Source organism: Diplotaxodon limnothrissa, linkage group LG11 (assembly GCF_057381915.1).
Source record: "Diplotaxodon limnothrissa isolate DT_005_m linkage group LG11, D_limnothrissa_male_GT1.1, whole genome shotgun sequence".
Taxonomy (NCBI): Eukaryota; Metazoa; Chordata; class Actinopteri; order Cichliformes; family Cichlidae; genus Diplotaxodon; species Diplotaxodon limnothrissa.
In genome coordinates, this window is record NC_140606.1 from 31,659,707 (window position 1) to 31,673,151 (window position 13,445).

The 13,445-nt window shown below is 43.9% G+C and overlaps 1 protein-coding gene across 1 annotated transcript in view; it reads left to right on the forward strand.

The window, feature by feature from the left end:
• The first annotated feature begins 6,268 nt into the window (after nucleotides 1-6,268).
• Nucleotides 6,269-13,445, forward strand: part of kirrel2 (kirre like nephrin family adhesion molecule 2) — a 31,356-nt gene continuing 24,179 nt past the window's right edge. Inside the window, exon 1 of the mRNA XM_085365823.1 lies at nucleotides 6,269-6,492. Within this exon, the coding sequence (XP_085221949.1) occupies nucleotides 6,453-6,492 (40 nt within the window). The 5' untranslated portion in view covers nucleotides 6,269-6,452. The remainder of the gene's footprint in view (nucleotides 6,493-13,445) is intronic.

Sequence of the window (13,445 nt, forward strand, 5' to 3'; positions counted from 1 at the left end):
AACTGGAGTCAGAGGCAGAAAGGGGGAGAGGACAGACCCGAATAATGGCCAGGCCGTGGCTTGACATGCTATGAAAAGTGACAGTGGACGAGTCATCCATTATTTATAGCAGTGCAGAGCTTGGTTATTTTTTTTTTTCAGCAGCATGAGCAGCAAGGGATCATGGCACAAAACAAGCAGCCAGTCGTGGCCTATTGATGTGATTGTCAGCAGACAGCGAGGCAAGTCCAGTGATGAGGGAACTGTGACTGCAGCCGTGGCCTCGTATGGACGGTGCGTCCAGGACGGGATTCACCTTGACTAATGCCGACTCTGTTTCCATCCCTCACGTTGTCATAGATACGTGGAGTCGGTGTCAACAGTAGGCTGCTCAAAACAATCCGGCTGCTTATGTTAAACTTGACATTTTAATTGCATAACGCAATGTTAAGTGCAGCATTAGAACATAAATGTATATGTTAGATTTTTATTGAGCTAAGTGCATTAATGCTTTGACAGCTTACGATGTATTCACTCCTCCGACCTACTGCGCAGCAACTCATTGTGGAATGGTCTCCAAATCATCGTGGGCTGTTGATAGGGCCAACAATCAACTGACACATTTATCAGTGAATGGCAGAATTGCTGATGTCAGTGTGAGACCGGAGTGACTAAATCTATGTGTATGGATTAGCAGATGTGTTCAATAGTTCTGTCCGGGCGACTGAATCACTATCGTTGTCTCAGCTATTTATCGGAGCTGAGCGGAGAGGAGTGTGCCTGGACTTGGCTTACGGCAGTAGAAATGAGGAGAGATGCCACGGACACCATCAGGGCTTTTCTGGCACACAAGAACGCGCCATGACATCAGGAACAGATGTTGCACATGGTGAGGCCCATCAAGGGACAACAACTCTGCATCAGTCTATGAATATTTTAGACAGCTTACTGCTGTACTTATCAGCGAAAACACACTCATGCCGGGCAAGGACCCAGCCGGTCTGATCTTAAATTCGGGCGATGCTGCAACGACTTTAGTGAAGAAGTGGGGGAAAAATGCACGATAGGTTGACGAAGTGCTGGCTTGCGAAAAGAGGACGAAGAAATTGTGCAAGCACGCATGAGATGGAAACAAAGCCCTCTTCATCCCGGGTCAAACAATGGCGATTCTGTCAAAGCTTTGCTGCTTATTTATCTAGTGTAATATCAGACCGTAGATCTTTTCAATATATGTGTAGATACTGAGGTCAACATCCACATTCCTGTAATCCACACCCTTTTCTAAGCACAGCATGGGCCAGAAGCCTCAACCTCTCCTTGACCCCTGAGGAAAAGAATCCCTCAACCTTATCCCCGGAGAGACTTTCATTACAGACAAAAACAGAATCCATGGGTGGCCAGAGTCATATTCTGATATTAGGGCAGAGGACATGGATTTGATATGAGCCTGGAAATAGTCCTGTAGACTTCAGAGTGAGCCCCGGGTTACATGTTGAGCTTTAATGGACCTCCTCCTGCTCATCAATCACGCGGAAGGAAAATGCTTAATTGCAGATTTCAGACCGATGCAGTAGCCTGACATCATCCTAGCGGAATGGGAGAGAGGAGACAGGTTTTGAATTGCTTGTGAGCCGTGCAGATGGATACCACTTCCTAGTAAAGGTAAATGTCCTCATGAATTATGAGCTTGTAGCGGCATTTAGAGTTATGGTTGACACAGATCAGCTCAACATTCAATATCACAATTACAGTAAGAGCTGGTGTAATGTTTCTCATATGGATAGTAGCATAAACCTTAGACCAGGAACTGAATCACTGCAATATGGACATACACCACAGTATATAGAGCAAGATGTTAATCGCTCTGTATTTCATGACTCAGGTAGGGGAAAATGATTAGTTTGTGTTTGAACTTTTCATATTTTTATAGAAAACGTTTTTATAGCACCAGCGCAATATGTGTTTTCATTGAAAACCACGCAGAGTTTTTCCAGAAGAACAGAAGATTTTGAAGCAAAACACAACTCGCATTCCTCGGCTTTCAGCTCGAGTCGCTCAGAGTTCAGTTTTGATAGAGAAATGTCTTCTTTTCCTCTGGTAGCAATGATGAGGATGATTTTTATTCTCCTTAATATTCATTCGAGATAAACAAATGTTTTGTGTCAGTATGAATGCATTTTCCCCCCACTTGAGCGTTAGCCACTCTCCAGCCAGACAAAAGAGAACGCAAGGGATTGTAATTTTAAAGTGCAACTCCATTCGCCATGACTGACATCTCTCTCTCTCTTTTTTTTAATTGACCCCAGGTCAAATAGGGACTGGGATAATATTTTGTTAAATTATTCTCATTTCCCTGTGAATCACATTTCCATATATCTCCACTTCATGCCTTATTTATTACCTCCCTACAATTACCATGCAAACGATGTCTTAACTGTCACCCCTTTCTCCCTCTGAACAGTTTAGTAAATATCAAACCATATTTATTATTAATAAACCCACAGCTGAAAACCCCCTTTTTATTTATAAATTATTCACAGGCTCAAAAGCTCGGGGAGCAAGGGCACCCTCCATTTTGATGCCACGGAGGCCAATATAATTAAGACTATTGGCTCGAACTGATGCTGATGCAAGTATCATCTGTTTTGCCCTCATCTATCTGTCCATCTGTGCGAGCCATAGGAAATCATACATTTCAATCACAGCAGCATGCCTGGTGACAGACTTTGCACAATGGATGTTGATTTTATTATCACAGCACAACTGGTGGAGACACCCTGCTGTTTTACAGCTCACCCTAACCCTGCCTTCAGTCACTCCATGACGGTTTAACACATGCTCACTATGGCCCAGCAAACACACACTATGTGTTGTGTGTGTGTGTTATTGATGAATGATTTCCTTTGATTATCCTTCCTATACTCAACCTGATTTGCACACTGACACAAGTACAATAACCAAGTGTGTGTGTGTGTGTGTGTGTGTGTGTGTGTGTGTGTGTGTGTGTGTGTGTGTGTGTGTGTGTGTGTGTGTGTGTGTGTGTGTGTGTGCTCATTTACCCATGTGCTCAGTCACTCTAACCTGGGTTGGCTTCCCAGCTGTGCAAGCTGTTTTTTCCATCAACATGTGTTTACTGGCAGGGGACCCTTATGTTTGCATTACAGGGAGGCAATAAACAGGAAGGCCAGCCCCAGGGTTTTAAAACTACTGTTTGGGGAGGGGGGCACCCTCATGAGGCGTGAGCCCTAATCACCGCGTGGTTCACTGTTTAATTAAATGCAATGCTAAATGTCAAAAAGAGAGATTCTTATTTTTGCTGTTGATGCTTTTTTATTTCATTATTTATTTTATTTGTTTATTTATTTAGGAACACATCAACACATGCTGAAGTCCTCTGTGTCCAAGTCTGCACACTTTGATGAATTTTTCACAGTGTTATGGTGCTTCAACCACCTGGATGTGCTAACAGGGCACATGTATTTATGTGTCTGTGTGTGTGCACACTCACACATGTGTGTGTCTCTAAAGGGTGGATGTGTTAACATTAAATTCATTCTTTGCATGTGTGAAAGACTGATTAACCAGATGACTCCGAGGCCTATTATTTTGGTTAATCAATAGATCCTTGAATAACTAATGAACAACATCAAAGAACAAGCCTACAAACAGCCACAGGCAAGTGATAGACTGCAGTGTTTTCATCTCTTTATAGAAGCCTTAGCGTTTGTTGAAATATGATAATGATTCTGTTCTCTTCTGTTCTCTTTGGTGCCCACTACATGACGCTGAACAATAACTAACTGAAAAAACTTCCATGAACTTATGCTACCTGACTAACTAAAAATCCAGTTATCATTGTAACTGAAATAATAGTGACACATGGCTGGGGTAAAAGTCATCAGTTGTGTGGGAGAAAGTGAGTACATAAAAGACAAAAGGCTCATCAACTAAACTAGTTTACTCTTCTGAAACAGCAGCTGATGGTTTCCGCTATTATTTCATCTGTGTTGGGGGTTTATGTGTCAAGTGATCATTATACAGATTGTCCAAACATCTTTAACTGATTCTTCATACCCATTCTCATTAACTTCTAAATATGTTTCATAATGGAAGGCAGGGATTGATTTGGGTGCTAAATTTGGCCCTTGTCTGACCAAAATAGGAGAGTTGCTGTGTAACTTCACTGAGAGGAAGGAAGATTTTGTGCATATTTAAAATGAAGCCAGTCTTTGGATTTTCCTTCTCACATTGAAATGTTGTCTGTGGCATATAAAGCATTACCATAGCTAATGAATAAATGATGAAGATACAGTTATTGTTTGAAGAAAAATTACATAAATTTGAGTTTAAATTCATTTACTGTAATTAACCACATTTTTTGGAAAGTTGAGTTCACTTTCACCAGCCAGGGTCGATTACTGCTAGACCTGCTGAATTAAGAAAACCCATGAATAGATCCTGTCTGGCGAGGTGAAGTGGCCAAAAGATGTCAGAAAGCAACACATGATGGCCAGTGAATGATGGTGAGAGTCGTTATCCATAAATGGAGAAAACCTGGAATGGTGGTGAACCTTCCCAGGAGTGACCAACCTACACAAATTACTCAAAGAAGGCCACAACAGAATCTAGAACAACATTTACAGAACTGCAGGCCTCATCTGCCTCAGAGTTCATGATTCACCAATAAGAAAGAGACTGAGCAAAAATGGCATCCATGGGAGAGTCCAAGGAGAAAATCACTGCTGACCAAAAAGAGCATAAAGACTCATCTCGCATTTGCAAAACAACATCTTGATCATCCACAAGGCCTTTGGGGAAATATTGTGTGGACTGACGAGACAAAAACTGAACTTTTTGAAAGGTTTGAGTCCTGTTACATCTGGCATAAAATTAAGACAGCATTTCATAAATTTCATACCAACAGTCAAACATGGTGGTGGTAGTGTGATGGTCAGAGACTGCTGAACAACTTGTTATAATTGATGAAACCATGAATTCTGCTCTAAACCAGAAAACCCTGAAGCAGAATGTTTGGCCAGTTTGTACCCTAAGGCTTGAGTTATGGAGCAGGACAATGATCCAAAACACACCAGCAAGCTCACCTTTGAACGGCTCAACAAAACAAATGAAGGTTTTGGAGTGGCCTAGTCAAAGTCCAGACTTGCATCCAATGGAAATGATTTGGCATGACCTTAAACAGGCTGTTCATGCTTGAAAATCCTCCAACGGGCTGAATTAAAACAATTCTGCAAAGAAGAGTGGGCCAAAATTCCTCCACAGTGGTGTGAAAGACTCATTGCCAGCTTACACGAACACTTGATTGAGGTTCTTGTTGCCAAGTGTGGCAGCACCAGTTATTAGGCTTAGGGGGCAATTACATTTTCACACAGAGCCAGGTGGGTTTTAATATTTCTTTTGCTTATGTCATGTAAGCATCATGTTAAAACTGCAGTTTGAATTTGCTAAGATTTGCTTTGTCTAATATCAAAATTTCTTTAACGATCTGAAACATTCAAACGTGACAAATATACAACAACAAAAAAACACACACACACACAAACTTTGAAATGAGGAAGGGGCAAGTGCTTTTGTGCTGTGTATGATTTGGAAAAAGAAACTAATGGCAACAGCAAGAATCTGCATTTTCCCCTACAGGACAGGGAGCACATTGCTTTTCCAGCATCCTATTCTGTGGATTCATATTATTCAAGCGTTTTTTCACCCAAAGCTGTTAGAGCAGTCATTTAACTGTGAATAAGTTTTTTAAATGCCCTCCTCGTGATGCCTGCTCAGCCAATCACAGTCCCTTAGGGGCGGGGGTACCCCCCCCGGCAAGCATCTGAGGAAGAAGGGGCTCCTCAGGCTCAGCTTCTGCCAGATTTGGCTACCCAGTACCACCACCAGATGACTGTCAGTGCGCATTTCCAATTGGCAGGAGGGAGAGTAAACCGAGGAGACCGATCGGGGAAGAGTGTGTATGAGAGAGAGAGAGAAGCGGGAGTGAGTGTGTTATAGAGGGAACAGAGTGAGAGACTCCAGCGGAGGGGCGAGAGGTAACTTCACCGAGGTTATCACTGCGCACTGTCGAGGAGGAGTGATCGCTTTTTTTCGCGCAGCATGCTGAAGCAGGTTACAAAGTGGACTCTGGATGAACCTTCTGATTGAAACGCCCGATTCTCTAATGGACTGCTGGAGAGCACAGTGAGGCGAGAGCTGTGCCACAGTGGCAAGGAACGGAGACTGGGAAAGAAGCTGATGCAGAGGGGAAAGTTACCAACTGTGGAGATGTATTGCTAACTGCGAGTTTACTGACTGCTCGGACCATTCTGAGTCGTTTCTTTAAACTGGATGCTATTGTAGACGAATCTCCGGTGATCCCGAGCCCGGTGCCGCGGTGGACCATAACCAGCTCAGTCGCATAGACGGAGCGAGACTCTTTCCATAGAATACAATCAGCGGCAAGAGCAACTAAAATGTCTTCGTTATACCTCATCTTTTGCGTGATGGTCACAGGTAAGATACTCTTTTGTTTGCTATCATTTAACCACCCGGGTCCTTATTAACGGGGAAGGATGGACCGCGCTCCGTGCTGGCGCGCTGCGTCAAGCCATTCAGTGCGCTGCTGTAGTAGTGTGGGCATCTGATCTGCTGCAATGCTACATTTCACTGCTGTTAATTGCCGGTAAATGTTTAATTAGTTCTGAAAGAGTGATTACATCAGGAGGTTTCTCTGTCTGCGAGCAGTCCTTGATGAGAAATGGCACTGCGTAAGTGAGATTTGCAGTGATTTTTGCCCCCCTGATCTTATTCAAACATCGGAAGCCTGAGCGAAGTGAGCTTTCTTGTTTTGAATGGAAAGGCTCCGAATCATTGTACGAGGGTGCACAGACGGAAAGTTTCACTTATTTGATTTCTTAAATCTGGGGACCGGTTGCGCCTGACCGCAGTGTTTCTCCACACGCGAGTGTCTTTTAAATAAGATGCTTTTTTGTTGTTGTTTTTTTTTAACGAGGCTCGTCAAGAATGCGCATTTAAGCAGGTGATAACAGAACAATTAAAGCTGGGTATGAGACAGCTCATTGCAGCTCCCTGCATCTTTTTTTTTTTGCCCTGAAGTTGGCCGGTGTTGCACACGCTGCATTCCCTTAAACAAAAAGAAAAAGAATGGGGGAAAACACAAAAGCCAGAGGGGGTTTCTGCTGAGCTGACAGGATTGCGTCTAAAGTTTCTTTTCCTTTCATGTGGTGCGTAAACGGGCAAAAACGGACACGGTGTATCTTCCAACGGGGACTGCACGGTCTCCCGAGGACACGCATTTGAGATGGTAAGAGTGAGAGCGGGGAAGAGGGGGAGGCAGCGAGAAAGCAAAGGGGCAGAGAATGAGGGAGACACAAACTAGAGAGGGAGAGCATTTGTTTTTCTTGAGACGGGCAGACATAATGCACCTGTTTCCCCCCCACCCTCTCTCTCCTACACAAACACCACCACCACCCCCTGTTGCTTTTTTATTGGCAGAACAGAGTTTATGAGTGATTATAACAAAGTCTGCTCATTGTGCCCCAGACCTTCCAGTATCGAGATTTCAAAATGCTTTAATTTTGAAGGAATTGTGAGGAGAAAGAATGTTTTTGATGCACGTCTTGTTTTGAAAATGCGACTTGTCAGCTTTTGTTTTCCCTCCATACTTCAACGTTGTAACTTATTATTAGTTATCCTGTAATAGAATTAACAGAACGATGCCGAAAACAGATGTGTTTTTAGGCTTAAATGCAATTATTACGAAACAAAAACAAACAAAAAAAAAGCAAGCAGGCTTTCTGAACAGCTGCTACAATTTATTTGACTCGTTTTGTGCTGCTCTTGTTGTAGAAAAGACGCTTTCGGCAATTAACACTGAGCAACTAGAGCGCGGTATTAACACTTTGGGATGAGGAAAAATAATAATTAAATTTGAATGCAAGAGAATAGACAACAACCTCGCACTAAACACAGATGTTTTCCAGGGTGAGTGGAGGAAGAGGATCGTGGGGAGGCAGAAAAGATAGCATAATGAAATTGAAATCCTTTAGGCTTTATTGTATTTTCACCTCAGACAGACTTTCACCAAAAGCCCAAGCATGCCCAATGGCCATGTGTTGTGCGTACATCTTTACCTTCAGCGTGGTTTTGTCATCATTCAAGGCTCCGGGGAGGAATGTGAAACGAGTAAACCTCCACTCCCTGATAGACTAACAACAGCTGGATGAAAAGGAGCAGTAGCCAGACAGTGGCATATTTTCCGGACCCCAACACGCACACACTCACTCTCCCCCCTTTCACACTCAAGCACACAAATAATGAAAATGGTAACAGCTGCCCTAATTAGAACCTAAGAGACCCTAGACCTCATTTATTGTGTCAGCCTTATAAAGAGTCACAGATGCTCAAAATTCTTTGCACTCATAAATGTATTTTGTGGTATCCAAATTTGGCTCCAACACATGGCCTCACTTTGAAATTTATGTATGGCATATTGCATACATTTTGTAAGTATGTAGTCTGTACTACAACACAGATAATTTACTTTCCCGGATAGTCCCCTGGGCTCCCACAGGAATTGGATTCCACACTGAATCAGTATTCCGAGTAATCTTCAGTGAGCTCTTCTTTGGAACCTTTTGCTTTGGGTCGCTTGCGTCTCATCGGGCCAAGTTCAAAGGCTGTGAGCTAAGATTACAAGTTTCTCTCCATTCCTCTTAAGTCGTGTCGCCACTCATGTTTCACTATAGTGTGGCAGTGTGAAAATTTTCCACCTTGCTTCTTCTCACAGCATTTTTTTTTATTTTTTACTTTTTGCCCGGTCGCAGAATGTGTGACTGTGGAACACGGGGACAGGAGAGCGTATCTGCTTAATGGGCCGCAGGCAGATGGGAGACTTTCACCGACGGTTGAAAGCCTGTTCGCATTCATACCTCATACAGACACAAACATAGAAATAAACTCAAGCAGAGAAAGTGATAAATGCAGCCCCAGCTCCCTCCTCCCCGCATTACCAGCCTGGGTTTTCCCATTACCAGATTTGTCTTTAAAATATAGAGTACAACGATGCTTGAGGATGCAGTGACAACATGGCCTGGGAGGTTTTGTTTTAGGGAGCTGCGCATATTTTATGAACTGCTGTTTTGCTGCTCTTTGAATTCTTTCGGAGGGGAGTCAGACTGAAGACAAAGTTGGGGGTGGAAGATGGAAGGAGAGTCTTAAAGGAGGGGTAAGACTTGGATGTGTCACCAGTGTCTTGATGATTAAGCGGACAAGCAGCGGGTAAACACAGAAGAAGACCGCTGAGCATTGTTAACCTTTCCCTGTCTTGTTAGTCTTGTCTCTGTCGCACAAACACACACAGAAACAAACCAATGCGCTCTCTTTCTGCCTCCGTTTTACCTCCTCTCCTTGTATCATGCGCCTTTCTTTTCTTTTCCTCTGTGATAAAAAAGATCGGAGATAAAGTAAGAGAGACTAAGTGCCAGAAAGTTTGGGGGTAAGAACTGTAGCCAGCCAGGGAGGAGTGTAAGATATGAGGTTCACCAAGTGCAGACACAGCAGAATCTGAATGCAGCTGACTCTTGAACAGAAGTGCCTTGCAAAATTTGTGAGACAAAGTCAGGGCAAAGATAGATAACATGTGGTCAACTCGACGTTCAGTCCGTGTTGCTCGTTTTTAACGCTGTATCTGAAATTTCTAGAAACTAAACACAAAACGAAAGATTCACATATGCTTTTTTTATATTTTAAACTTTATCCCAACATGTGCATTTTAAGAGTTTTGTCAAGATTACTGTAGGTGACTGGACTGGATGAATAGTTTTAGAGCAAGGCATCCAGTTTTTCTTTTTTACAAATGATGTGGTCATGCAAACACACACACGCACAGGCACACCCGAGCCGGCAGTAATGAATGTCCAAAATCTGCAAGAAAGACCTGTTATTTCCTTTCATCCTGAAGACCCGTCATGCACACGAGGCATTGTCTTTCTGCTCTTCTTCACATCCTCTGAGCCCCCCTTCCTGCACACTCACTTGCAGCATTTTTACGGAAGGAGAAACTGGAATGAGAAAGGAAACAATGGGGCTTCATAATGTTGCTCATCTCTAATCAGCTTTGCCATGTGGGTAAACACAGATAAAAAACTTGGCAGTGTGTCCCGAGGCTTTGTTATCAGCTGTTAGCAACTTAAGTGGATGTGCGCACTGGTATGGCTCAACACAGGAAGCCCAAGTAGCCAGGTAGCAAACTGTTGATGACATTTGGCTTCTTTGTTATTATTTTTACCTCGTCCCACCCATCCTCCTTTTGTCTTCACTCTCTCCTTGTGTCTGTCTCTGCACATCCTCAGCGTGTCTTCCTCTGAGGTGGTTTGAGGAGCCGGAAAGGATATGACAGGGAACAGGACAATGGGAGCTTCCTGCCATTTTCCTAGAGTCTTCTTCCCCAGTTGTGACTCTTCGGGGCTGTGTTGTGAGCATACACACGGGCGGGGGACGGCACAAATTTGTTGACTCTTTCATTCTTCTGTACAAACACAGTAATGGAAAGAATAGAGAGAGGAAGAAAGTGGGATTAATTCTGTGCATGTCATTAGAACAGGCCCCCAAGGGAAAGAGTTGAATTTATACAGTAGCAGCTATTTTAAGAAAGACTTGTATTGCATTTATCTCCTCCCTAAAAATGCAAGTGTCACTTCCTTTTGCAGAGATATATCGCCATTTCAAAAGACCTTAAGCCCAGAAACCAACATACAACAGATGCACTAGACCACACATTCATTTTTATTTTCCAATCAATTCTTGCCCTGCAAGACAAGAATTTCATATCTCCTGCCGAGACGCAGAAACCAACAGCAAATTGAAATTTATCTTCTGCGTTGCAGCAATATCTGTTCCTGTGTTATCTTCACCAGCCGCTTTCCTTAACCTTGTATTAAAGATAGCTTTATTGGAGTAGAATTCTGGCAGCTGGGAAGAGTTTCAGGAAAAAAAAAAAAGTTCAGTTGGGAATCCCATCAGACAACATTTATTTAGCACTAGATGCAGATTTATTTTACTTCTATTTTTACTCTCTTTGCATAAACTATGATTGGCAGTGGCACTTGATTAGAAGGAGATGTGAAATATTCAGCAGAGTGCACTAGGGCTTCTATGGCGTGTGCACATCATCCAGAAATGAATCACAAGGATCTCACGGAAGCAACACCCTGAACACACTCGCGCACCCACAGAGGTCAAGGGCGCACGCTGGGGCTGTGGATGATGAGCCGAGATGAGTGTTTGGCATCTTCAGGGCTGTGTGCTCTTTCTGGAGCGATTAGTCAAAGTCCAACTGTCTAATTAATGATGCTCCAGCTCTCAGGACATGTCACCTCCTTAACCAGCTACGGGTGAAAAACACATTCAAGGAAACAAGAAACTGTCTGCCTGCTGCTCATTTTATTAGATATGGAAAGAGTGTGTACCCTTGTGGGAATAAATATTCCAACTACTTGTTCCTTGAAGAAGTCCATGCTCACTCCTTATTCTCATTTTCATCTCTTCACCCTGTCAGTTGAAACTGCCTGGAACGCCGTGGCTAATATTGTGTTGGTGACTCAACCATTAACCAAAATAGTGGGTTGGTTGTGGCTTGCCCTCGTCTTCCTCTGCACAATGATTGTCCTGTGCTGCTGCTGCTGCTGTTGTTCTTCCTATTGTTGGAAGAGACTGTGTGAAGGATTGGAGAAAGTGTAGCCATGTCTTTTATTTACATTTCTTCTGCAGAGAATTTCAGACAGGGCTGAGAAACTCTCGCTGGGAGGTCTGCGAGAGAAGGCAACCAATTTGCTATCAACTGAGGGATGTCAGTCAAAGCGTATTGATCAAGCCTTTAACTGCAGCTCCCTCAATGGCAAAACATGTTAATGTTATCGAGCTGTGTTGAGACGTGAGTAGCAGCGAAGTGTGTGTGTGGGTGGGTGGGAGGGAGGGTGTTTGGTAGAGGTGGGTGGCAGTTAACTGGTTGAGGGGTGTGTCTCTCCCTTTCTCTCTCCTGAAGTCTGCTTTTGGCGTAAGAAAGCTGATGCAAAAACAACAATGGGCTCAGCATGAGAATAGGGGGAGGAAGAGAAAGGGAGAGGAGGGAGGCAGAGGGGGTCAAAGGGATTTACTGCCAGGAGCCTAGAATTTCAGGTAATGGATATGCTTGTTTCAGTGGAAACCAAACCTGCTGTTTTTCTTTGAGCATGGCAGAGGTGAAAAAACAAAAAAAGAAAAGTTGTAACTGACTGCAAGTCCGAGGGGGATTAATAGCACCTCAGGCTAAACATTAGATCTCAAGTGTACACTTGAATGCAAAGAAAGTGATTGTGTGCATACCTGTGTTTGGGTGTGTGTGTGTGTGTGAGAGAGAGAGCTGGAGGTGGGCTGGGTGGGGGGAAGCAGGTGTGCGAGAGAGAAGTAAGGGAGGCGTATGCTGGAAAGAAGCTTTTCTGCCACATTCCTGCGAAGCAGCATCAGCGAGGAGGGCAAGAACACATGGCTAAGTGCTTCCCAAGCTGGCTGAGGTAAACCTAACACCCCTCCTGGAGGAAGCAGCCCAACCATTGTTCCAGCACATTGCACCCGTCTGACTGAGGCATCCTAGTGCTGTGCAGATCCCAGGGGGCTGGAAAGAGAACGAAGCAGAGGAGGAGGAGGAGAGGGACTGATTGTTCCCTGCTCAGACTATCCACAGATGGGGCTATGGCACAGGATGCTTGCTGTTTGCTTTAGAGTCCCAAGCGTTTGCTTTGCAGTCATGGTGTACAGAATGCTCTTGGGGATAGAGGAGAAGAGAGTTCTTGCGGAGACAACAGCAGGGGAAGGGAAAGAGACAAGGCAAGAGGGAGAGAAAGAAAGGTATAGGGGAAAAAAGGGAGCCTGCTTAATATGATGTCAGTGTGAATATAGTGTCATTGCCAAGAAGGGAAGACGGATGATACAGCCATACAGTGATCGGGTAGTTGGGCGAAAGAGTGCTCAAGTCCTCCCCTGTATCCAAACAGAGACATATAGAGCCGAAGATAATGGAGAAGGGAGGGAGAGTAAAGGGAGTGATTGAGGAAGAGGAAAAAAGGAAGGGATGAGATGCAGGGAACCCAGGCTGCATCCATCATGTGGTTTGGTGCAGAAGCCATTTGTACCTATTGTTCTCTATAATTTGTTTTCTCAGAGCCTGCAATGGGAGGGGTGAAGGGGAGACACAAAGCTATGGCAGCCATTTATTTTTGCACTAATTGCATAAGTGAGACAGCATAATTAGACATATAGCTAAACAGACAATAGGCCGAGATATTCGCAGACGGAGATAGACAGGGAGGTGTAGATAGATCCGAATAGATGAGAGGCCTGGCGCTCTCCATTTCAAATTCAAGAGTACGAGAGAACATGTTAAACGCAGTAAAGGGGATGGAGAGGGA